The sequence below is a fragment of the Carassius gibelio genome, chromosome B3 (assembly GCF_023724105.1).
Source record: "Carassius gibelio isolate Cgi1373 ecotype wild population from Czech Republic chromosome B3, carGib1.2-hapl.c, whole genome shotgun sequence".
Classification (NCBI taxonomy): Eukaryota; Metazoa; Chordata; class Actinopteri; order Cypriniformes; family Cyprinidae; genus Carassius; species Carassius gibelio.
Window position 1 is genome coordinate 29,771,572 of NC_068398.1, and position 26,731 is coordinate 29,798,302.

The 26,731-nt window shown below is 36.6% G+C and overlaps 1 protein-coding gene across 1 annotated transcript; it reads left to right on the forward strand.

Annotated features, from left to right (window-relative positions):
- The first annotated feature begins 6,479 nt into the window (after window positions 1-6,479).
- On the forward strand, window positions 6,480-26,251 carry nptx2a (neuronal pentraxin 2a). The gene is made up of 5 exons (XM_052553262.1): window positions 6,480-7,302; window positions 8,902-9,118; window positions 11,595-11,839; window positions 22,467-22,646; window positions 24,860-26,251. The coding sequence occupies exons 1-5, from the start codon at window positions 6,868-6,870 to the stop codon at window positions 25,085-25,087; spliced, it is 1,305 nt and encodes a 434-aa protein (XP_052409222.1). The 5' UTR covers window positions 6,480-6,867; the 3' UTR covers window positions 25,088-26,251.
- The last annotated feature ends 480 nt before the right edge of the window (window positions 26,252-26,731 follow it).

Consider the following 26,731-nt stretch of genomic DNA (forward strand, 5'->3'; position numbering starts at 1 on the left):
GCTACCTCTCCTGCTATTTTATCTTAGGAACGGAAAACAAGACTGACAGGTGGATCATGATTATACATTATAGAGAAACGGGATTTATGTTCAAAGCTTTTTTGTCACATCTGAATCTGCTGTTTTCAACAGAAGAAATAGATATTTGGATAATCTTAAGCTATGTGTGTTCTTGAGATAAAATCTTTCTGTGGAGAATACAGGTAATCTCTTGAAGTTGTGTATTTCAGCTGTGTGCTTCATCTGCCTTCCCGCTTCTTTTCCTTCAGTGATTTACTGTGCACAATACTCTGATTTCACAGCAGAGAAAAATCTCTGCGTGGCTCCAGTGGCACCGGTACCTTATAAAATATTGATATCAATTTCTGGCTTGCTTTTGTTGCCCAGTATTCTGCCACCATCAGGACATTGTGAAGGGTTGGTTCACCCAAAATGTCAGATCTGTCATTGTTTCTTCACCATCGTGTCATTCTGAACCCATGTGGCTTGCTTTCTTCAGAGGAACGTGTTTAGTTCTCAGTTCTATACTTTCAGACCGTGGGTTTGTCTGGTTATGAGTCAAACGAAAAGCAATAGGAGGGTTCTCAAGTTATGATCCTGCTCATTTCTCCATTGGGAATTAGGGATTCAAATGTAAACCTTTCAACACAGACTTACCAAGCTCAGAGCTCAGAGACTGTTCAAGAATTTACTATTCTTCAGAATGTAATCTTTTATGTTAAGCATAAGAAAAAAAAATTATACAGGTTTGAGATAACTTGAGGTTGAGTAAATGAACACAGAATTTTTGGGTGAACCATCCCATTATCATATGCTTCTTTTTGAAGAAAGAAGAAGAAGAAGAAATTGCAAAATAGGTTAAAATAAGGCTTTTATCTAAAATCAAGGATTTTATTTACTGTCACCTTTCTGGTTTGATCAGAAATGTAATTCAAATTGATTGATGGAATGAGATTGTTAGTCAACTATCACGTTCCTTTTTCTTCAGATTTTCAAGTAGCTTCATGCTTCAAATCAATTGATGTGACACTGGGATTCATCTAGCTGGTGTGGTTCATTACACACAAATGGGAAAATTGCTTCCAGAATCCAGTCCAGATCAAAAGTAGATGTTCACTACAATTAGATTTTAGTAAGGATTTAGTAAGAGTAGTGTGGTCTGTTTTTAACACAAAGCTGACAAACACTGAAAGAAAATTGTTGTAGAAAGTTTTTTTCTCCTAGAAACTGGTTGTAAATTTCACTAACAATTGCAAAAAAATAAATAAATAAAAGTGTTTTCTTGTAAAACATCCTCCATACTTCAAAAACATTTTTTACTTCCAACTTTAAATATTAATTGTTTAAACTGTATATTATTAGCAATATAGAACATATGGAGCTTGACAAGCCATGGTCGCTAAATAATTTTTACGTTCAAGGGGGAAAAGAAACAGTCATACAGCATTAAAATCCCTTCATCATCTACTCGCCCTCAGTTTTGGGTTGAATAATTCCTTATTCAATAAGCTCCATAGACTTACACACAGATAAAACATTCAGTAAACTGCATTTTAGATAGATCTGTCCAAATGCTGAGCAAAACAAGATGAGCATGAACTTTATACTCTGGCTTTAAAAGCAGAGGGTGATTAGAGACACACAGACCATAATCCATTTCACAACCCAGGCAGAATATCACAGAGCGTAGAATGAGCTAAGTCAGGGTGACATGAACCCATCATTACAACTGTAGAAGGAAATCAATTTACTCCATCTCTATAAATACATCTCTCTCTTTATCCCTATTTTGTACTGACAACACTGAAGCTACCACTCAAAAGTATATGGTTTTTATAAGAAGTCACTTCTGCTCACTAAGGCTGTCTAAGTTTGATAAAAAATATAGTAAAAATAATAATATTGTGAAATGTTGTATATCAATAAATTAATATATCTAGTGATATCTCTCTGTGGTGCAAAGCTGAATTTGCTACACCTTTACAAGGCGTAAAGGCACCGCCCTTTTCTGGAAAAGGGGTGGAGAGAAGCAGCAGCTCATTTGCATTTAAAGAAACACACATGAAAATAGCATGTTTTTCACATCCACCCAAAAAGGGGCATTTACAGCATGGAATAATAATTCATCAATAATTCATCTGAAACTAGGACTTATATTGCATTTTGTAAAAAGAGTATAACAGAACAGGGCTGAGTTTCCCAAAAGCTTCCTAAGCCTAAGAAGTTCATTAAAACGATCGTACAACTGATCTTAATATTGCGTTCTGTTTCCCAAAAGCATCGTAACTTAAGTACTTGAAAATCATCGTAGATCTACGAGTGCTCTGGAGTAATCATAAAGCCCTAAGTGCATCGTAAGAAGACAGCTTTATGTGGTCACCTGCAGGACAATCGGCAGATTACACCTTTAACTTGATACAACTACGAGCCATTCTATAAGGTGACATTTCAGCACTTGACAAACGGATAGCGACTCCTACGTAGCACTTAAAGCACAGTTACCTGCGATTGCTTTACATGCATTTTTGGGAAACGCACATGAAACAATAACGAACGATCGTAAAATTACTCGTAGAAAACGTTCTTAAGCGCTAGGATCAATCATTATTGGTAAACCTGGCCCAGGTTGAAAGTCAACTAAATTTGTTTATTTAAATGTAGATAAAATAAATTGATTGCAACCACTTATATAAAAAAAAATAATAATTATAATAAAAAATAGTAAAATCAATTTCTTTTTTTTGCTTTTTTTTTTTGCTTTCTTGTAGACGGGACAGTAGGTTACTAGCAACGCCAGGACATAGGGTCAAATCCCAGGGAATGCATGAATTGAATCAATATATGCTCTGCATGCAATGTCACTTTGGATGAAAGCATCTGTCAAAAGCATATTTGTAGATGTAGATTATTGTAAAGAAAGCATTTAAATACACTGTAAATGTATGCATGCCACAAAATAGCAATTAAGCTTTTTTGTACAATAAACTTCTTGTTGGAAAAAAGGGCAAGGCATCTTCTGCTCACTACTGAAAAAATGAAAGAGTTACTTGAGTTCCTACTTTTAGTAAATTTTTAACAGTGCATACCACATTGGAAATAGTAAGTATATGCTGTTACGAGCACAGCTTTTTTCTCTCTCTCACACACACATGCACTCAAACACATGCACAAACACACACACACACACACACTTCAACCAAGCTTGACACACTGTGCCCAAAAGCATTGCATCATGTCTTTGTTGAGATCTCTGCGTCTCTAATCCAAATCTCACCCAGTGTTTGCAGAGAAGCAGCACCCTCAGGAACTAAAGGGTTATTTGATCTAGTTCTTTCTCAAATGTATATTGTAGGAATTCATCTTAACAGCCTCTGTCAAAAGCCCAGAATGAATGTTTGAATACAAATCAGCATCTTTTAACAGCTGAGACTGTCGCTTGAGTATTTACCTAATAAAATTGACGGCACAGCTGCTGGGGAGGATGATTGGCACAAAATCGCAACAGACAGGAGCCCATCAGTGTCTACCTGTCAAAGTTTGGTAGATTTTTGCTCAAGGGGACGCATAGTTCTGCTGTGAGAAATGAGAAAGCATCAGCATGTTGTGTGCATCTGTGAGACCTGAGTCACACTTGTGACGCGGAGCACTTATGATCATAGGTCGTGACAATACGCACGCGACACCACAGAGCTGTTATATGACACAGCTGAATGCCAGCAGATTAATGCCGCAGATGTGATGTCAGAGCGAAGACCTTGGGGCCGCTTTTGTAGAGATGCATCACTAACTTTAGATGCTATGTGCTTAAGATCGATTTAAATACATTATAAATACATGCAGCTAATCTCAAGCAAACATTAAAGTAATAGCTGGTTTAAATTGCAAATTATATCATCAGACTTGACGAGGCACTATAATTAAATGCCTTAAACATTAATGAAATATAAGAGCTGTTGTGGAGGACAATTTTTTTTGTGAATAATGGGTTACATTTCTTTCTCTTCTAAACACAGATTCATGGTGTGTCTTCAGAAGACTTGGATTGTCACATAAAACCCACATTTATGGCATTTTCATGTTGCTTTTTGCCATTTTTGAGCCATACTTCTTCAAAATATATTTATTTGTTAACAGGAGAAATTCACACATAAACATAATATTTGTACTTGTAATTAAATAACACATTTTACAAATAAATATAAAGAACAGAACTGAGTTGGTGTAAAAACTATTTGTACTCAGAAATTGCTAATAAATCTCATAAATAGTTAGAATTGAAAATCATCAGCTAACGCATTGAATTAAACATGAAAGACTGAAAAAGTATTTTCTTGTACATACTCCAACAAACGTTGTATTATTTAACCTCGAAAAGTCAATTTTTCATTTGTCATTGGGGCTAATTCTTACTCATGAATTACAATTAACTGTTGCTGCATTGTGTACATATTTACCCATCTCTGTCAATAATTTAGTTTTGGCACAAGCTGAAAGACTTAGTGTCCTTTTTTGAGGCTTTGGAGAATAAGCCGTGTGAATACTAAGCCTACAGCAGCCACCTGGATCAGAGAGTGAGAGAGAAACTCGAATGTGTTTTCCAATTTGGGTGGAGTCACAGGAGAGGTGGCAGCCACCCGCTGCGTGTGTCTAAACGAACATGGAAGCTGTCACCAAACCTGTGACCCGGGCCGCCCCACACAGTATTACTTCCAGCAACAGGCCATTAAGCCTCTGCCTCTGTAGCCACATAAGAGGAAGACAGCGGCCACATATAAACTAGGTGTGAAAAAAACAACAACAACAACAACGTCAAAACTTCATACAGTGGCCCCTAAAAATAATTATAGAATTTCACCCAACAGTACTCAGCCTCATGACGTCCCAAAGCTATGACTTACTTTATTCTGAGGAACAAAAAAAGAGGATATTTTAAATAATCTTCAGGCAGACCTTTTCCATATAATGACAATACACAATGACAATACAAAAAAAAACAAACAAAAAAAGCCTTTGGTCTAACTAACTAACTTACTACATAACTAACTGTAATAATAAAATCTTCCTATTCATCCGGAAGGAGGCGGGAACCGGCGCACAATCAAAACATCATTTTAATATTCAAAATAAACACAAAACAGCGCACCAGCCCCTCGCGGACGACTGGTGCGCGCAAATAAAAACCGAAACATAAAATAAGGCCTGGTCCTCTCTCGTCCTACACGGTCGTCGCTCCAGTTTTATATCCTTCCATCTCCTACGTGGGACTCGAGACCGGCGGTGGGGCGCAGGTGCAGCTCATCTCCAATCACTACACCTGGCCTCCCTCCTCGTTCCCACGTCTCTCGGCCCCGACCCACTCGTCACATACCCCCATCACCCCTGGCAGGGGGTACCCTCGAGACTTCGCTCTAAATGTTTGAAAATGTTAAAGTTCTTTTTTTTGTAGTCTTTTTTTTTTATTCCTAGAAATGCAATATTAATCAAAAGCGTTTATTTTCAAAAGACATAAAAAGTTCACGGAAAGTACATAGATAATTTATTATAAGACCATGTCATACTTAATCGATATGTTTTCTTGTCACATAAGTCAAAATGTTAATGTGCGTCAATAAAATGATATGTTAGCATTTAACTAGTTATTTTAATGTCTAAATTAGTAATATTATCAACTATACCCTGTAAGTCAAGCTTAAAAATTGCAATAACCACTAGGGGGCTTGAATAAAACTTACTGTGCAAACGTCTTTAAAAATAATTTCAAATGAATGACATTTTATGTCACTTAGCAATTAAAATGACAGTTTATATATATATATATATATATATATATATATATATATATATATATATATACACACACACACACACAATATAAATTGTGATTATTTCATTATTTACAGTGCCAGCCATAGTTTCTGTATAAAGCAAGATGTGCGTCCAAATGCACAATATGTTAGGTTGCCCGTACATCCTTCTTTTCCCCAGACATGTCCAGGATGGGATTTCTAAATAGGTCACACTTTATTTTAATGTCCAATTCACACTATTGACAAAACATTAACCGTGACTTTTACCTCAATAAACTTTTAAGTTGCTGCTTATTGATAGTAAGGTAGTGGTTAAATTGAGCTATTTTAGTTTGACCAACTGCTGTCAATGTGGTTTAACTTGACATATGAATCATGTTTGGACCCAGACATAAGCTGAAGAACGTTATCTCTCCAGAACACGAAGGTTAAATTGGCCAGGAAGCAGTTATTGGCTGAAATTGCATATTATTAAGGAGCACTCTGCATCTGCTCGGCTCACTGTTTGTACAACGCGACATTCACGGGAGGCCAGAAAAAAAGCCACGGCAATATGATTTACAAGCGTGACTCGCATCAAGCGTGAGTAAGTGACGTAGATGCAGCTCAGTCAATCCGCGCGCTTCTCCAGCGGAGCCAAAGTGCGCGCGCCTGAGTCTCTATATTAATCCGGTCTGGAAACCGCTCTTCGCTTGGACAGCTACTTGTTTGTGAGTGATTTTGTTAAAGTGGCGGAGTTAAATGCGTTTGACGCGTCTGTGAGAAGGACTCCAACAGTTTGTTTAACACATTCACTGACTGTGCGAAGAGAGTAGCTCTCGGTTTGTACAAGAAAAATCTTTGGATTTCCTTGCTAACTACAGCTAATCTGTGTTTTCTCGCTCTTGTGCTTGTTTTGAGTGATTTTTATTAGCGCGACGTGGTGGAGCTATATTCGTTTTATTTAAATAACACACTCACATGTTTTTCTGAAGATCTGATTTTATTGTGGAATATTTTACTGTCTTCTTAGTCTAACTAACCGAAATTTACTCAAGTTTTTAAGAGACACACGGTCGTCATGAGAGCTCTTTTTGTGGCACTGCTGCTTTCATATGCATCGGGGAGCGGAAAAGCGGCTGGCGCGAGCGGCGCGAAGGGAAACCGCTTCGTGTGCACCGCCGTGCCAGCGGGCACCGACCTCAGTTGCCCGGTGGAAACGACCAACCGGGTCCAAAGCACAAGTCCCCAGGAGGAAGAACTGCGGAATACTATCATTCAGCTTCGAGAGACCATCCTGCAGCAGAAGGAAACTATCGTCAGTCAGCAGGGCACCATCAAAGAGCTCAACTCCAAACTCGCGCGCTGCGAGGCGGACGCCAGGTCGCGGGGCAGCGCGCGCAGAAAGGATTATAGTAAAAACACGATGGGCGATCTGCCGCGTGACCCCACCGAGACCGTGGAGCAGCTGGGCAAGACCATGCAGAGCCTCAAAGACCGTCTGGAGAACCTGGAGGTGAGAGTTTATGCTGATGAGTGATCATGGGCACTTAAGAGCCATTTGTAATGCTTTTAAGGAAAATAGAGCTCTAATGATCTGTGAAAATTGGTCTTGCTTATTAGTGATGCTTGATTTGCGCCTGTCAAAACAAGGTCATAAGAGCCATGTCACGTAGAGGGAGGGACTTTTTCTGTTTGAAGATGAGAAGTAGTGAGCAGATACAGATTAAGCCGTTATTTTAAATATATACTGGCAGTGCAAAGACCTTTAATCGTCACTTTAAAAAAAAATAAAAATAAAGATTCGATGGTTCCACTAAAAGTTATTTATAGTGACAATTATAAAGTTAGTTCTTAAAATGTCCTTCAAAAAGCGGCTATTTTAAGAAATGTAAACTGAAATGTTCTTTGGAGAACCCAAATGTGTCTTCTGTGGCACTGATGCACAAACCCCATTTTGGAGCCAAGCTGTTTTAGGTGAAATTGCAATCAGTGACCACTGCGTTTTTCAGAGACTCGGTGCAGATACGGCATAGCTGCATAGGAAATACAAAAAGAGCAAATGATACATTCACAGAACTGCTGAAACTAAAATGCACCAGTTGACATGGCTGTTGGAAGATTTTGGTGTATTACTCAACTGACATATCACTTCTCGTTAATAGCCAAGTGGATATGGAATATGGAAAAAATGAATTCATACAGGATCACTGGATAAAAATTAATACAATTTTTTCACTCTGGTTGGGTTAAATTAGTTAGTAACAAATCAATTTAATAAAATTACAAACTGAATAACAACCATTTTGATTAAAAACAAAATGGACCCAAATGGTGTCTTAAGCTAAATTACTGTGTTTTCTTACAGTGTGCTTATATTTAAAAATGCCTTCTTGTAATTGCATCTGTAACTAATTCCTGTAATTACAACTACAGTATAATTTGGTAACACTTCATTGTCTTCATTACACATTTTACATGTACTTACTAATATAACAACAATTAATTATGCATAATTACCTGCAAGTAAGCCAAACCCTAATCCTAATCATATAGTAAGTACATGTATTAATAAATATTATTCAGTATTAATATGTATAAATACACTTTAAAAAGGAAACCTTCAAATAAAGTGTATCCTATAATATCACTGTTGACCCTTGTTCTTAACCCAACCTTAAACCTACCCATACTAATAAACCTGTCCCTAACATTACATTCTTTACACTTCAATAGTCGAAAGTGTTTTGTAGTACACCACTGAATACAATACGTACATTGTATCTACAATGAAAAGGTGGTAACCTTCCATTTTTAACATAAAGAGATGTTTCTAATTGATTCAACCCATAATAAATAGTTTGTTTGGTATACATTTATATAATTAGGTTGATTCGGTGATCTTAAATTTTTACATACATCTAAACATAATTTAATATTATATATAATTTGATAGAAGTACATAGTAGTTGAAGACACTTAATATAAAGTGGGACCCCCTTAAAGCATTCAACATTAATTCAGCATATCAGAAATACCCAGAAGGTAATTATGAACAATTTCTGGCTATAACAGCAGGAGGCAGATTAATATTTGGTGTCTTTTTGTCCTGCAGCAGCAGCTGCGTGCCAACTCAACAGGTGGGATGTTTCCCAATGAGCTGAGAGACCTGCTGAAGCGCCGTCTGACTGACCTGGAGAGCCAGCTGCTGACCAGAGTGGCCGAACTGGAGGAGGAAAAGAGCCAGCTGTACAACGAGACGACCGCTCACCGACAGCGCACCGAGAACACACTCAACTCACTACTGGAGAGGATCACCGAGCTGGAGAAAAGTAGGGTTGCTATCAGACATGAATTATTCAATCAGTCATGTCAAATGAAATAGAATCCATCATTTTCTCTCACTGATGTGGTGCCCTACCAGTTCAAAACATCTCTTTTTACCTGCTGTCCCCAGTATGGGATAGGTAGACTAGTCAAAGCCCTTTCTCACTCAATGTAAGCATCATACACTTTGAACTCCACGTGAAACCATCGCAGAAAGCGCCACCGAAGGGCAACGAGCTGGTAAAGAAAGCAAACATGAAATATACACACATTCACAGCGAATTTTTTTTTTTTTTTTTTTTTTTTTTTGAGCTTAGATGAGAAAAAAGTGCTTCTGATTGTTTTGATATATCACAGAACAAAAGCAGTCCTTGAGGGGGAAAGCAAACTAAACAAACATCGCATGACAGCAAATAAAGGATGAGAAGGTATTGCAGAAAACAAAACAATAAAACAAACAATAAATCATTAATTAAATAAATATCACTCAACACTTTGAAGTCAGAAAGAGACTTTAATGGTCTTGAAAGACGTCTTTGTTCTCACCAAGGATGCATTTACTTGTTTAAAAATATAGTAATAATGTGAAATGTTATTTCATTTTAAAATAAACTGTTTTCTGTTTTTATTCGTGTGAATAAAATTAAAAATTAAGCTGAATTTTCAGCGTCATTACTCTAGTCTTCAATGTCACATGATTCTTCAGAAATCATTGTAACAAAATTTTACAATTTTAGACGTCACTGAACCTTCTAAATCCAACCCAGTCTAATAAAAATACGTATCCCTGGGTACGTTTCTGCAAGACCATTTTTACGTACCTCACTTCATGTTTCGCAACAGTTTAAAAGAGAAATGTCCACTGATTGGCGCTAAAACACAGGTTTCATACATGACCCCTGGCACTTTTGATTACGTTAATCTAGTTACGTATTGCTGTGTTTTTATTATGTTGCTTCTGGTATGTATTGTTGCAGTTCAGAATTCAAAGGTCCGGGGACCGTCGCTAAAATGTATGCCCTATACCAAACCCAACCCTAAACCTACCCGATAGTGTTAACAAATGCAAAACTGATATAAAAACGCATTTGTTTATATCGTTTCAACTAACTTATATGCAGATTTGAACGGCTTTGTCAAACTGTGGTTACATGGGATTCGAACTGGAGCTCCTCGCCTGTGAAGTCCATCTCCGAACTCCGTGAGCTACCGAACAAACCTACCGCCTCTAAAAACCCATAGATATAAAGCTGGATATGTGCGATATCAATGTTCAGAAGCATCAGTTTTCAAATCTCCCAGCATATTAACATTGTTTTGAAGTCACTACATGATATTCTTCAAGTAATTCTGCGAAAAATACGCTTTATTAATTGAAACTCTGTAAATTTGTCTGAAAAGGAATAAAAGGTGTCAGAGTTTTACTGCCTCTAGTGTTCATTTCTTTTGGAAACTGCAGTGATACATACTTATTGGTACGTATTTCGTGTCTCGCTAAAATGTGCACCCAGGTACGTTTATGCCATGAGCCCGAGTAGTCTAAATCGCATATGTGGGACCGTACTCCCAGGGGCACGGAAATAAAAATGGCACACGTGGGGCCGTACCGCTCAAAGGGTTAAAATGTCACAGAGCTTTACTCTTATAGCACCTCTCAATGCATATTACACTCAGAACTGCAGTGACGCATACAAAAGCGACGTCACATAAAACATACCATATATACATTCATCTGTTCCAAAGGAAAAAAAACATCACTCTTTTAGCATCACACATTTCACAGACACATATCGCACAGACATTTCACATCAAATATGTCACGAAACGTACATGGCGCTACGTATTTCTCATATTTTACGAAAAAGTTCCCACAGGTACGTTTTTGCTATAAAATCAGTTACTGTCACTTTTAATTAATTTAATGCTTCCTTAATGAATCAAGGTATTATTAATGTTGTTATTATTATTATTATTTTAATCTTACTAACCCCAAATTTTTGAATGGTTATATGAACTAAAAACATGGGTAAATCTCAATTTAGGTGCAAAGCCATGGGGAGCCGTCATGGCAAAGGCAGCATGGAATCCATCATGCAGATTGCTTGTAAATCATTGGCTGCTCTTTGAAAGGTCACTGTGGAATCTGTAAACACTTGACCAGCGCTCAACACAGCATCAGGGGAAACCTTTAGCTAATGCTTCACTGCATAAACTTCAATGCATTGGGCCAATTTTATGTTTAAAGATGAAACAAAGCTACCACTATGGCAGAATGTGTTGCCTGTGGCAGATAGATTTAGTTTTGTGTGAGAATATCTGCATGTAAATGAACTGGCTAATATACAGTCATTTGATTGGCTTTACCACTCCTTTTGGCCTTTTGGATATGGGATTTATGCAGCCCCCATCTGTTAGCACTGGATGGACAAATTTGTGCTGTTGTATTCAGAATGCAAACATCTCCCTTGATTCTCTTTGCAGGTAACAGTGCATTCAAATCTCCAGAGGACTTTAAGGTATCTCTGCCTCTGCGCACCAACTACCTGTATGGCCGCATCAAAAAGAGCTTGCCAGAGATGTACGCCTTCACTGTGTGTATGTGGCTCAAGTCCAGTGCCAGTCCTGGAATCGGAACCCCGTTCTCTTACGGCGTCCCGGGACAAGCCAATGAGATTGTGCTGATAGAGTGGGGAAACAGCCCCATGGAGCTGCTCGTCAATGATAAGGTGAGTGAGACTTTATGAGATACAGCAAAGCTATTTGTGTTTTTATTCATTGTGTTTCTTTGGAACAATTATCAGATTTCCCCCTAGTACTGAATAACAGTCTCGTTAAATGAATAATTGTTTTGTTGACAATTAATACAAGCCTGGCATTATATCGTAAGTGCTTTTGTCTTAAAAATAGCACTCGTCTAAATATGATTCATAGAAAAATATGCTAGTTCATTTTAAATGGTCCCCAAAGGTTTGTTAAATAAAAGGTTTTCACAGCCTGATTTTTATTTTAATACAAATTACACGAAGGGGCTTGAAGATCAAATACTAATTAATTAAACTGCCATGTGGTGTGAGATGTTAAATTTCATCTAAAACTACTTTAAACAGCATTGTATCAAGTGGATAATTGTTGTGTAGTTTTCTTGAATTTATGTTAACTCAGGCTACACTGAATATTTGTACTTAAAAAAAATCATTTGTCACAGCTCAGGATAACTACTATGCTCTCTCTCTCTCTCTCTCTCTCTCACACACACACACACACACACACACACACACAATACATCATTTGTCATTCATGCAACACAAAATTTCAAAAAAGCTTTACCATGCATATTTCAGAGACATATGTATATAAAATGCTCATTACAAGGATTTAATGATTAGTTCAAGCCCTAAATGAAAATTTGATTAAAAGATGTTAATAACACAATCATAACAAATGTTGAAATTAGATTTCTATCTAATTTTAAATAATACTTTTATATCTAATTTTACATCATTTTACACTAGGCTTGAAGTGTAAAAAAAAAAAAAAAAAAAAAAAAAATCTGATCGGTATTTTAAGTTTTCTGTTCCTGCAATCCTCTGTATTATTATCATTCTGCAACCAGTTTTCCTAGATAAAATACCAGTTAATAACGGTTTTTTTTTCAGCTTATGCTTTGTCTATAATAATAATAATAATAATAATAATAATAACAATAGCCTATTAGCCAAATTTCCACTTCGTGCCAGGGCCAGTCGCGTTGGTGCTTCCTCGAGGCCAATGGCCAGGGTTTTTTTGGCCCGACGAAAACCTTGGGCCAAAGCAGGCCAGCCAGGGTTAGAGAAGTGGTTATGAACAAAAGCAGAGTTTCTCCGCGTCTGGAGAGCTCAGCGCTGCAGATCATTTCAGAAAGTTAAGCTATAACACCAGAATTAAAGACTTTTTAAAATAAGTTGAGCTCAAAACTTACTTTCAGTTGGCAGCGAGTGTTTGAAATAACTTGATCCGATGTGGATTATAATCACTAAACAAGGCAGAAATATTTTAAGCAATGTAAAATAATTCAGTAATAACATTACCATAGTAAACATGGTAAATATGACCACTTGAAGAAATCAGACGTCAGCTTCTTACTCTCTATCACAATCGTGTATTTATTTAGTAACTTATTTTATCTGTTATAAGTCTCATCTCGAGAGTTTAGATCTGCGTAGCCTATGTCATACAAATATAATAATTGTTTTTGTTTGGGAGCTTTTATAAAAACATAGAAATTATAATTATTTCTAAATGTGATGTATATAGGCTATTGTGACTTCAAATAAACAGAAACAGACTCGACTGAATAAGCAGGATAACGCTTTTCTGTGTGACATTTTCAGTTATGATAAATTAATTCATCATGATCAAAGTATCACTTATTCTATAGTAAAACATTGATACTTTTGGATTTAAATATTTAACAAAGCATGCAAACAAATGGCTGTTTTTATCATGTTCGTTTTGTGATCGCGCATGCTCCAGTGACTTATTTCTTAGTTTCCAGATAACTTCTCTTTGTTGCTGAAATGATGGGGTTTTTTAGGCAGTTTTAAGCCCTGGCTCACACTGGCCCAACAGTGGAAACACGGCTAATGATAATAATAATAAAGTACAGCGTTTTCTACACAAAAAGAAAAACAGGAAGAGACCTGGTATCAGCCTTTTAATTTTTGCTCAAATTATAGGCTACTAAACATGTAAAAAGCCCCAGCCCGTCCAGCAAATATAGTAACATTTCTTGACCCGCCCTGACCCGCTCCGCGCAAAGGGGACATCACGGAAGTTACGTTGCTACTTACCTTCGTATTGTAACCTTATCAAAGAATCTAATAAAATATGAAAATATATATTCCAAACATTTAATATAGCCTATAGGGAATTACACTAGTGATGGTTCATACGTGAACAAATATTTTAGGTGAATGAATCATTCTCGTTCACCGAATCCACTGACTCATATTTCTCATTCACTGGAGTTCCTCCCTCCACAGCAGCACGCGACCACGGCGTTATTAGCAGCGCATGCGCAGCTTGTTTCATGTCAAAGAGTTACTCAAGAAAGATGTGAAGGAGCATGTGATTTGTTGAATGTAGTGAACGAATACGATCTTCTCGTAGGTGAACGAGTTGAATGAACTGATACATCTTGTTTGAGAACGAAATGAATGAGAGTATATGGTGTCAGTCGGCCAAAAATGTAAATCTCAAACAGCAATCGGCAGATACAAAGCGCTGTTATAGGTAGCCTACTGTGCACATACGCTTGTTTTCATATTTAGCATACAGAACATAACTCCACGTTTAAACCCCGATTTATTAATGTGAATATATTATGTATGAACTGTCTGACCAAACAATTAAAATATTTAATTATGCAAGAAAACCTTATGATATTTTCATTGGAAAAACAACTTAGCCTATTTAGGCTATTTATTTATTGCGATTATACACACTTTAATAAAGCCAAATCAGTTTTTGTCACAAGTTAATACGTTCGTTGACTTAAGACATAATACAAGACACTCTTTTTCACCTCCTGCTGTGGCATATTTGTGTGATATGAAGAAATGGTCACTGAATAATCAGTGAACGAATCGGAATTAATCATTTTGGTGAATGAACTGAAAAAATCAACGAATCTCTTGAAAGAATCAAAATTTATGAGGTTATGAGGTTATGGGACAACCCGCGCATTACTACTACTCGTGAATATATATATATATATATATATATATATATATATATATATATATATATATATAATATTTATTAGGGGTGTAACGGTATGCAAAAATCACGGTTCGTTACGTACCTCGGTTTTAAAGTCACGGATCGGTTCATTTTCGGTACAGTAAGGGAAAGAAATGCAAAAATTAAACTGCAGGTTGTTTATTACTATAAACTCTTTTTTTTAACAATTTGTTTACACATTTTTTTAAATACTTTTTAATAAAATATATATAAAATGAAAAAAAAGAAATAAAATACTGCTGCAAAGTTCTCCACTAAATAAAATACTCTCAGTCTCAAACCAATATCATATAATAAAATATAATGAAAAATATAAATAAATAACTATGATTACAGTGCAGCATTACCAATCCCAGCTTGTAGGCCTGCTCATATTAAAAAAATATATATAACTTTTCCAAAGTGTAAAGTGCAGCATCAACAGTTTCAGTTTTTAGACCTGCTCAGATTTCGTTATTGCGTTGGACCGATCAGAATTAAGAGCAATGGTCTGTTTAAATGCCGACGGGAGCTGCGTTTGAAATACAATCGTTTTTTTTTTCCTAGTTGTAGTGATGTTCACACTCGCGTGATGCCTTTTGAAAACCTCAGGCCGGTGACATCCCGGCATATTGCACCTGTCAAACATAGTCTATTTTGCCGTCAATACTGTTGACGCTCTCCTCTATTTATGCTCAACATGAAGTATAGATATTGTTGTAGTGAAGACAAGATCCCGGTCTGTCGGCGCTTCAGCGGTCTCCCTCTATGTCAACTACAGTAGCAGCAGTGCGCCAGCGCCGCGTCAGGCATGATTCTGGTGTGTAAAGCCACAGAAAACGCGAAGCAGGTGTCATGCAACTGACACGCAGCAGAAACGCCACGCTCACGCCACGCAGCCAGTGTGTCACCGGCCTTAGAATCAGCTGCAGGGTGGGATTTGCGCTGAACGCGGAAACTTCCGCCACTTAATATGTTCGTTTGGAAACACGAAAATGTATATGTTCCGCAAACAACATATTGCATTCGGTCATTCGGTACACACGTGCACCGTACCGAAAGCATTGTACCGAAATGGTCTGGTACGGTATATATATATATTAGGGGTGTAACAATACGGGTATTCGTATTGAACCATTGGGTACGAGGCTTTCGGTTCGGTATGCGGGACGCATTATGTACCGAACAGTTCGTTGGACTAATTAATTATATTTGAAAAAAATAAAATAAAATTGAAATATAATGATATGCATTCAACAAGGTAGCCCAATAACCCAAACGACGTAACAGGCAATGCCCCTGACACCCCCGAAGAAGAAAAAAACACCAACTTATAGTTATATGTTTATGTTAGGCTACTCAGTCAGGCGCTCGCTCACTCAGTATGCGCTGAAGGCTCGTTGCAAAATAGCCAATGCGTTTAACAGACCAGAAATAGAAGATCCTCCAATAACCAACAGGTCTGGTGTTTGGGTGCACTTTACCAATCGATAGGGGCATCCAAACAAGCATGAAAATCAAAATGGACTAGTACTGAACTGTGTCGGAATTTCCTGAGCAGTACGATACAATTAACAGGCCTGCACGTTATTAGATAGAAGAACTGTTATAAATAGAACGTATGCACGGGCAGTTTTGAAAACTCCACCTACTTTGCTCTTGGCATAGTGCAGCGCAAATCGCGTTGTATCTGAAGTGCAACGCTGAGCCCAGGGTCCAGCACCGCGCATACCGCGTCCTGTGTGAAAGACCCTTTAGCCATTTTGCAACGAGCCTTCAGCGCGTACTGAGTAAGCGAGCGCCTTACTCTGTAGTGGAAAACGCAGGTTTTAAGAACATGCTTAATGTAATTGAGCCCCGTTACAATATTCCTTCACGAGCCCATTCCAGCCAGACCGTAATTCCTGCTTTGTTCCAAAAAACATAATAAGCCCTATAGAGAACCAATTGAGTAAAAACACACTCAATATAAAGAGTTATAGAGTTCCATAAAAGTTACATCTTTGTATTTGTTCATAACTACTACAACAATATAACGTTTTCGTTTTTGTTTTATACAGTATGCCGCTAAGAAAACACCACAGAAGATGGGTAAAGAATAGCTCCATCATTGTTTAATGTAAAAAAAAAACATACTTTGTTAGTTTTAATAAATAAAATATTTTTTAAAAATAAAGGAAATTTATCTGCCAATTTTTTCTTTTTGCTGTATCTATACCGAACCGTACCGAACCAAACCGTGACACCAGTGTATATATATAGGCTATTTATGATAAACACAGTCATTAGCAGGGGTGCACATAAGTGGTCTGCAGGTCCACAGGTCCGCATGTGAGACCAAAAATAAAAATGCGTTATATAAATATGTTCTGACAGCGCATTTGCTTACCAACATGGTTGACAACTGTTAATACACAATTACCATTTTACATCACAAACTGTACTATATACGTTTTATTTTCAACCTGAAAGCATAAACCTAGGCTATGCCATGCCATTTTCAAAGCACAATGCAAAACCGTGACATTCATCCACTGACGCTCTTTAATCAGCAGTGCTAAATCCAGGAAGCGCATATACTTACTTGCTGGCAACCCGCCAAAATAAAAGCCTGCTGATTTAAAGTTTGAATATGATGAAAATGCTTTTATTTATTTATTGTTAGATGCTTTTATCCAAAATGACTTAATATTGGGGAATACATAAACGATTTTTCTTAAAGATGCAAACAAATAAAGTAGTAGTAAATATTAGCATTTTATTTTTAAGTTTACTATAAAATAAATGTATTTGTTTTTAATACTAGGACTGCCTTTTATTTTTAATAATATTATCACACACTATTAGTTAGTTTATTTATTATTATTTTATAAAACTAAATAAATAAAGTGCAATAATATTATAACTATTATTAATTCATTTTCTATAGTTATATTTAATGGGTCACGCTATATGCAGTGTGAGGACCAAACCAAATCTCCAGGTTCTCTTATGAGAACCAGGCTGAAAAAATTATGTGCACCGCTGATTATTAGTTTCCTTCTCTCCACAACAAATCCTCTAAAATCAAGGCTATATGTCAATCCAAAAACAAATTAATTCAAGGTGAAACTGATGCATACCTCGATTGGTACGAATCCAAATTTTTCCAAATTCGCAGCATATCTGGATGCTTAAATATTATTTAGTCTATTATGTAATAGACTTTGTACCTCACTCTCATCGACATCATCTTTCAAACCGGATAAATGAGCACATTGAGGTGTAGGTCACAGATTGTATGGAGCAATGAAAATGTGTTTGTTTCTTTAAAGGTGCTGTATGTAGGATTGACATCGAGTGGTTGAAATAGGTATTGCAGTCCAAATAAATAAAAACATTGAAGTGTGTTTTTTTTTTTCTTGTTTTTTTTTCCGGCCCCTTAGGTTGCCAGATTTATGACACAAACATTAATGAGTGCACTTGATGATGAATGAAATAAATACACTGTGTTTTCTGCCAACTGGCAACCTGGGCTGCTGAAATACAATTGGGTAAACTAGCAGTGGGCGGGTTTTTACAAACCAAAACAGAGACCGAAATTTTAGCCCAGAACATACATTTTCAAAGGAGAATAACTGACTGTAGCACTGTTTTTCAAATATACAAGTATGTTAACTTAGCATGTTTTTTAAATATCTGCAAACATATAATGGTATTTTTATTCTTTAGAGTCCATATCTTACATACAGCACCTTTAACTGTATTTTATTTTGATAACGAACTGGCTGCAATGTCACTAAATATGTCGTGTCTGTGTGTGCATGAGGTGACTTTACATTATCCTTACTAAAATATTTTGAAATTAAAAAAAATGTAAAAATGAAATTTCTAGAAATTTATTTTGTTTATATTTGAAGACTTCTTGATTCTGTAATCTTTTTATGGCATTTTCAAAAACAAAGAAATTGCTAAAACATTGCTAAAACATAAAAATGGAAATAAACACTGTATATTTAAATAAACCTGTGCACTCACTAATCGGATAAATGTTGAAAAAATATATACTTAGGCCAGTAAACAACCGCTCAGAACACTGTAGTGCTTCTGACACCCATAAGTAACCATCTTTTACGTAACTGTAATATAGATTTATATATGTATATATATATATGTATGTATGTATGTATGTATGTAAGTATGTATGTATATATATATATATATATATATATATATATATATATATATATATATATATATATATATATATATATATATGTATATATATATATATATATATATATATTACTGGATACTATATATATATTACTGGATACTCTACTAGTACACAGTTGATCCATCCATCAAAAATATGTGAAATACCATATAAAGATAAATTTTGCAAAATATGTACCTAAGATTTTTAAATGCGTAAGGACCTTTGAAATCAGATTTTTGCAATTAGATTGTTTCAGAAAACTTCAACAAACCCATTTCTTAAATACATCTCATGTTGACCATGCATGTTGGCTGCAGCGAGATACACACAAGATTTTCAAAGTTAGCTGATTATCTTTCAGAGGCTGTTGTTGCACAAGACCCTCAGTGATTTCAAAGTTTAGTATTAAAGCACACATAAATTAATTAAATATGTCCTTTGTGGTTCTAAATCAAGAATATGAAACTGAGCTGCTTTTCTTTGGGGAAAATTTGCTTCCAATATCTCATTCGCAAATGAGGTTAGCATGTCTCAGTAAACATAGATGCTGTATCTCTGGATCATTATGGAGGAGATTGCACCACTAGTTTTTGTTGAGTGAGGGTCTTGAGAGAGCAAGAGATTGCAAGTGCCGTCAAACGATTAATCGCGATTAATCTCTTCCGAAATAAAAGTTTTTGTTTACGTAACATATGTGTGTGTACTGTGTATATTTATTATGTATATATAAATACACACACTTGCATGTACTTGTATATATTTAAGAGAAATGTGTTATATAAATTATATAAATATACACTTCATATATTTGTATTTAGATATCCATAATAAATATACACAGTACACATATATTATGTAAAGAAAACCTTTTATTTTGGATGTAATTAATCGCGATTAATCACGATTAATCGTTTGACAGCATTAAAAATAGTTCATAAAAATGAACTCTGCTGCCCTGCTAATTCCCCTGATACCTCACTCAGGAAGTGTCAGTTTGGCATCTTCCTTATTGAGAGAGGCATCTTGCCCCGCAGCCCTGCACAACATGCATTATACATGTACAGTGTCTGCGTGTGCTCGTGTGTGTGTGTGTGTGTGTGTGTGTGTGTGTGTGTGTGTGTGAGTGTGTACGTCAACCTGGAAAGAACAAGAAAGTGATGAGAATCGAGAGAGAAGCTGCCATGCTGAATGTGATTACCTGTCGAGTGTGTCTTCAGTGCTTCTTCCCACTCCACTGAATGTATCACACCTCAGTGCTTCGTTACGTCTGTCTGAATGTTGTGTTTTCATACTTTCTGCATAATTCTCAACTTAAGTGCATTAAAAGCCTAGTCTCAAGGTGCAGTATCTGTCAAACTTAATGTGTGTCTAGCTTGGAGATTAACTATATAAACTATGTTAAAGTATGTGGGGCGTAAGATACAACTTTATAGAGGGTAGTTTATGTTATGTTGATTCATCCAGAAACTTTATAGCCTCCCTTTAGCTGCACACTAGACGTTTTCTACAGACATTGCAACAGTCATAATATGAGCAACAGTCAAACCTAACACAACTGAAAATATAAAAATATGCAATCTACTCCACTTTATTGCAATGCTGTAATCCAAACCCTAAGAGGTCACGCGATGTAAAATAAACCTGAAGGTCAGAGTTCCCTGACTTTGGAACGCAGCAAAATTCGCATAAGCTTGTGTTTCCTATTTCACCCATTTGTATGAATAGAAGTCAATGGAACATAGTGTATTCAGGAATAGTTCAACCTAAAATGAAAATTTACTGAAAATTGAATAAATTTGTGGCAATTTAGCATTTCATCAGTTGCTCACCAGTGGATCCTCTACAGCAGCGGTTCTCAATTCCTTTCCTTGCGACCCCCTGCTCTGCACATTTTGTATGTCTCTCTTTGTTAACACACCTGATTCAGATAATCAGCTTGTTAGAAGTGAGCTCCATGCATGAAATGTGTTCCCATTGACACAATGTTCATTGCTCCCTACTCTCTGAGCAGTGGAAATCTGTTGAAGTTTACCTCACTTTGGAACATTCATTCACAGATTTGCGCTGTACATCTTCACACAAAGTGTGACATCACATACCTTGGTAAATAAATACAATTTAAATTCATGTCTGGCACACTTCAATGCACTTTAAATGGAACATATAAGTTCACTTCAAACTGGAATCATGGCAGAATTATCCTGTGATGTCTACTTCACAGGGCACTTACGTTCAAATAGAACATGAAGCGATAAAAGAGACATACAAAATGTGCAGAGCAGGGGGTTGCAAGAACTAGAATTAAGAACCGCTCCTCTACAGTGAATGGGTGCTATAAAAACAGCACAATAATACACAAGTAATCCATACAAATCAATCATTGAGACGTTTTAACTTCAAACCATTGCTTCCGGTCAAAATATGAGTCCATAATCCATAATATTGCTTTCTCCAGTGAAAAATACATCTCCTCTGAATCAGGAGAGAAATATGCACATATCAAACTGTGTACAAGCAAAAACAATCTAAAACAGAATGAAAAACAAAAATATTGAGGGATTTTGATGTGAGAGGACAACAGGGGATTTTTTATTAAACATTTTTATTAGAGGAAGCTTTATTATGGATTATGGACGCATATTTTGGCCAGAAGCAGTCGTTTGCCTGTTTTCAGTAGTCTGTGTCTGAAGTGCAGCTTACACAGAAGTCATTTCCAAACCAAGCAGCTTTCTGTTGGTCAGCATGACAAATACAAGTGACTAACATTTTATTTAATAATATTAATATTATTTTTAATTTTTGAATAAAATTCCAAATCATATGGATTACGATTGAAATTACTGTAATTCACCAGTTAAAAATAGCTGAAAAACCATACGTTTCTTGCACTTATGCTTAGCAGTCTGAACAAACCCACTCTCTTGAGTGTTAAATTTGATGTGTGACACCCTGTTGTGTTACGGACATGAATGTCACCTCAAATTGAGCAGCTTGTTGAGCAGAGGTGTGATATTTTAGTTCTAAGCAATCAGACTCATAGACTTGCATGTAAAGAAGAACTTGAGTCATATTTAGGGATCGAGGATGAACTCTATTGACAAGGCCACCCACCCAGAACAGCCTTAGCAACCACATAACAGCTCAAAACACCTTAGCAGTGTAACAACGGCTAACACACTCACACTTCTTCTTCAGCAAATCTAGTTATAGTCTTTGATGGGAAGTGAGTTAGAGTGAGGCATTTCAGGATTATGTCTGTAGGGACACAATGCAGGAAACCGGCATACATCTACTGAATAATTACTGTGAAAGCAGTTACTTCTTCTTAAATATGCACTTTTTACCCTCGGTTTCCGCAGTAATAACCCCCTACGGTTTGGTCCTTTCTGTTACAGGTAGCTCAGCTTCCTCTCGCTGTGAGTGACGGCCGCTGGCATCACATCTGCATCACCTGGACAACCAGAGACGGCTTCTGGGAGGCCTATCAGGATGGAGAGAGACTAGGGACTGGGGAGAACTTGGCCCCCTGGCACCCAATTAAACCTGGAGGAGTCATTATCCTGGGCCAAGAACAGGTGAGTGCATGAGGGTGAGGGAGAGCGTAAAAGCGACATGCAACGATAATAATAAGTCTTCACACGCGATGATGAGAAGACGTCACCTCTCAGCAGCAATGAGAGCTCAGGGACTTCTTGAGAGAAATGTTACATGTGACACAGATAGCAAGCACACAAAATCCACATGTGACACATAATCTGCCGGTCACCTACACTGAGCTACTTTGATCATTGAGTGCATTCACACTGCTTAACAGGGCATAAAAAAGCATAGTCTGTGACCTAAATTGCAGGAAGTGATAGAATAATAGCTGTTAGCTGGGTCAAATCAAGTCACATTTGTTCATATAGCCCTTTATACAATACACATTGTGTCAAAACAGTTACACATTAATAAGAAGGAAAATATAACAGGGTTACTATTGTGTAATTCCTCATTATGAAATAAATTAAATTTCAGCTGGAAAGCTGCTCTATAAAAGAGAATAGTGTCATCAGCATTATTCAGCTCATTATTCAGTTCAGTGTTGATTCAGTTTAGTTCAATAAGTGTCGATGTTGCAAAGTTAGTGTCAGTTGCATTCAAACTTTTTTTACTCATCTGATAGTGTCAGTGCCATTAAAGCAGTAATCCTGCTGAATATTAATTCTCTTTTAAACCCCTGGGCCATTCCTGTTGTGCAGTAAAATTGGAACTCTTTTAAAAATTAATACGCTTGTGTTGTAAGCTACATATCTATTTAAATTACTCTTTAAAATAAAGGTTCCAAAAGGTGTTTTTTTTTCATATTAATGCCATAGAAGAACCATTCCCAAAGAACCTAAAAAACACTTTTCTTAATGAGAAGAACAAAGAACATTCTAATAATCTTAAAAGGGTCATATGATGCTGCTAAAAAGAACTTTATTTTGTGTATTTGGTGTAACGAAATGTGTTTATGCGGTTTAAGGTTCAAAAACATGTTATTTTCCACATAATGTACATTATTGTTTCTCCTCTGACAAGCCTTTCTGAAAAGCGTTGTTTTACAAAGCTCATCTGTCTGAAAAATGTGCTCTGATTGGCCAGCAATCCAGTTTGTTGTGATTGGCCGAATACCTCAAGCGTGTTACGTGTTACACACCTCACCATACTGTGATGCCCTTTCCGGGAGCAGCGAGACAAAAACATTAAAACCCATTATAATCTAGGCTTTTCTTGCATCCAGTGGTGACATTATTATGGGTCTTTTAAAGCGTTGCATTGTGTTTTGCACCACATAGAGAAAACCATGTCTGCATTTGTGATCTGAGAAATGACAAACAACAAGCGCTACTCTACACTCAAAACTCGCATTTGAAAACATACTTATACTTATTTTGTATATTTGTTATTGACTGCCAACAAAAATGGATGCGTGATCTCACCCATGCCGCACTGGGTAACTGATTATGAATGATTATCATAATTATAATTATAATTCTCAAGACAAAATGGGTCATATCAACTTAGCTTCCTTACCCAGCAGGCTAAACCCATGGATTTGGCTGATATTGGGTTGGCTGGCATTAAAGGAATATCAGATGTCTCTAGAATCACACCTAATGTGTTTTATTCAGACAGCGAGCTACAAAGTATGTAGACAGATTAACTAACTTCAGGTCTCAGCAGAATTTCCCATGCCGAGGATTTTAGTGTAGTCTCCTGTGAGCTTCCATCGGTTCGCATTAGACGGTTACATACTGTAGCAGACAGCGAGGTGGCTCATTAGAGTCTGGATCAGAGCAGAGTCCCAGTTTGCAGAGTTTTTAAAAACACTGATAGTCAAAGATTTTAGAAATGTGTAAAGCTACGCACAGTATTTCCAAAATCAGCTGGTAATACAGTTTGTACATTGCCTGAACACTTAGTTGATTAATAAACCTTGCCTGGGTCTAATTAGGAGGATCTTGGTTTCTAGGGGTTCAACATAGGACTATGATCAGATTTAAAAAGCAGCCCTTGTGACAGTACACTCAAAAACACCACGTCTTCTGCCTGAATGTTCCGTTAATAACAGTACTTAAATCTGCAATTATACTTTAACAAGGACACATTAAAATAAAGTGTAACCCGTATTTATTATAGTGATGGCAATAACTGGGAACCTACTGTACCTAAACCTAAAATATTCATAATCATAATTAAATAATCATAATACTACTGTTTGTACTGTATCCCTAGTTTAGTAACATGTGCTGTTATTCCACAGGACATCGTAGGTGGACGATTTGATGCCACTCAAGCCTTCGTAGGAGAGTTGAGCCACTTCAACATGTGGGACAGAGTCCTGCGTCCTATAGACATCTCCGCTATGGCCAACTGCTCGGCCTACATGCCCGGCAACGTGGTGCCGTGGATCGATGCCAACGTGGAGGTATTTGGCGGTGCCACAAAAGCAGCCCTGGAGATTTGTGAAGACCGTCTCTTTGATTCCTAAGGACACGTCTGTCAGTTTGGAAGCATTCTCGTTGTAGAGGTAACCCACGTCCCAGTACTGCTCTGGGAACTTACAAAGATGGTTCAAAAGAAACACACGTTTACATGTTTTCAAATAAAGGATTATTTCGTCCTCTACTTTGCTTTGTGCTTGTTGAGACTTCGCCGTCAGCCTGACCAATAACTAAAATGACTGAGATTAATTAGAAAAGAAAAAAAGAGAAAATAAATCAGTCTGCGCATTCAAGGTCAAAAAAAGAGTATTTGCGGCTCTGGCTGAAGCAACTCTTGTTGATATTATGTATGCTTTTCTCTGTGTTGCGTCCTTCAAAAACTTCAAACTCATGGGTATTTTAAGAACTGCAGTAAAAGATGGATTTTTTTTGGCATTTTCGCTTTGAGCTTTTGTCATGTTGTGTATAGGCAGATGCCCTTCAAACCCCTGAAAAAAAATTCAACTGCATAGTTTCAACAAAAGCTTTATTAAAAATTGATGGATGAGTTCAACTGTGACGTTGCACATATGGAGAGGCATTCAGACAGAAGTGTCTTTATGTGATCCAGAGATTAGTGGAGGGAACATTCGCATTTGAAAAATCTTCTTTAATGTCGCCGTCCCTCTCCAGCTGCCGTCTCCAGCAGATCTGACATCCCGAAACCTTAAAGTAGCAACGCCGCCAAGGACTGACCTGCAGCGTTCTGAGGCTCCCAGGAGGAGGTCTGGCTGCAGTGCTTCACCTCCTCAAGCTAGTTTGATTTCATTCAGTTTGTGAATCCCTAATTGTGCTGTCTTTGAAACGTTTATGAAGGATTTTATTATGAACAGATCATGGCGTTATGAGATTAACTGTGAGAACTCGACCGGGAATGTGTGCTATACCTTTAAATGTTTCATTGAAAAAAAAAAAAAGAAGAAGAAGAGGAAAAACATTTCGTTGAGATGAAACTGATATGCTGAATGACGTTGAGAGCGTTTGCACTTGGCAGTTGCACTTGCGCAACGTCAGGAAGTTTGATTTATCTGACAGTTTGATGCTACAAATGGGTGAATCTCATGAAAACCTGGCAAGGACATATTTCCCTCTGAAATCAAAAGGAAAAAAAATGAGAAAATATATTTTGCATAAGAAAATTAAGCCTATTTTTAATCCCATTTTTGCATTATAACCCCATATATATATATATATATATATATATATATATATATATATATATATATATATATATATATATATATATATATATATATATATATATATATATATATATTGTTTATAAGTGTTTATGGTAGTCCTGGTAGTATGTGTAGTACTGCCTTCATTGCTTTTTTACGTAAATATTATTTTACTGTAATTTTCTTGAAAATTACAGTATTACAGTAATTACAATAATGAGAATCAACTCCGAGAAGTCCAAAAAAAAATTTTTTTTAATGGGAAATGTGCTTATTACCAAAAAAATAATGTAACAAAACAAAAACAAAAAGGTAGTGGTCCTAAAGAACAGACCTGCAGATGTTTTCGTGAGATTCATTTGTGTGCGCTCTATTTTATTTGTGCTTCATCTATTTAGACGACTTACATATATTTGTAAGTAGAGCAGTGCAATATATATATATATATATATATATATATATATATATATA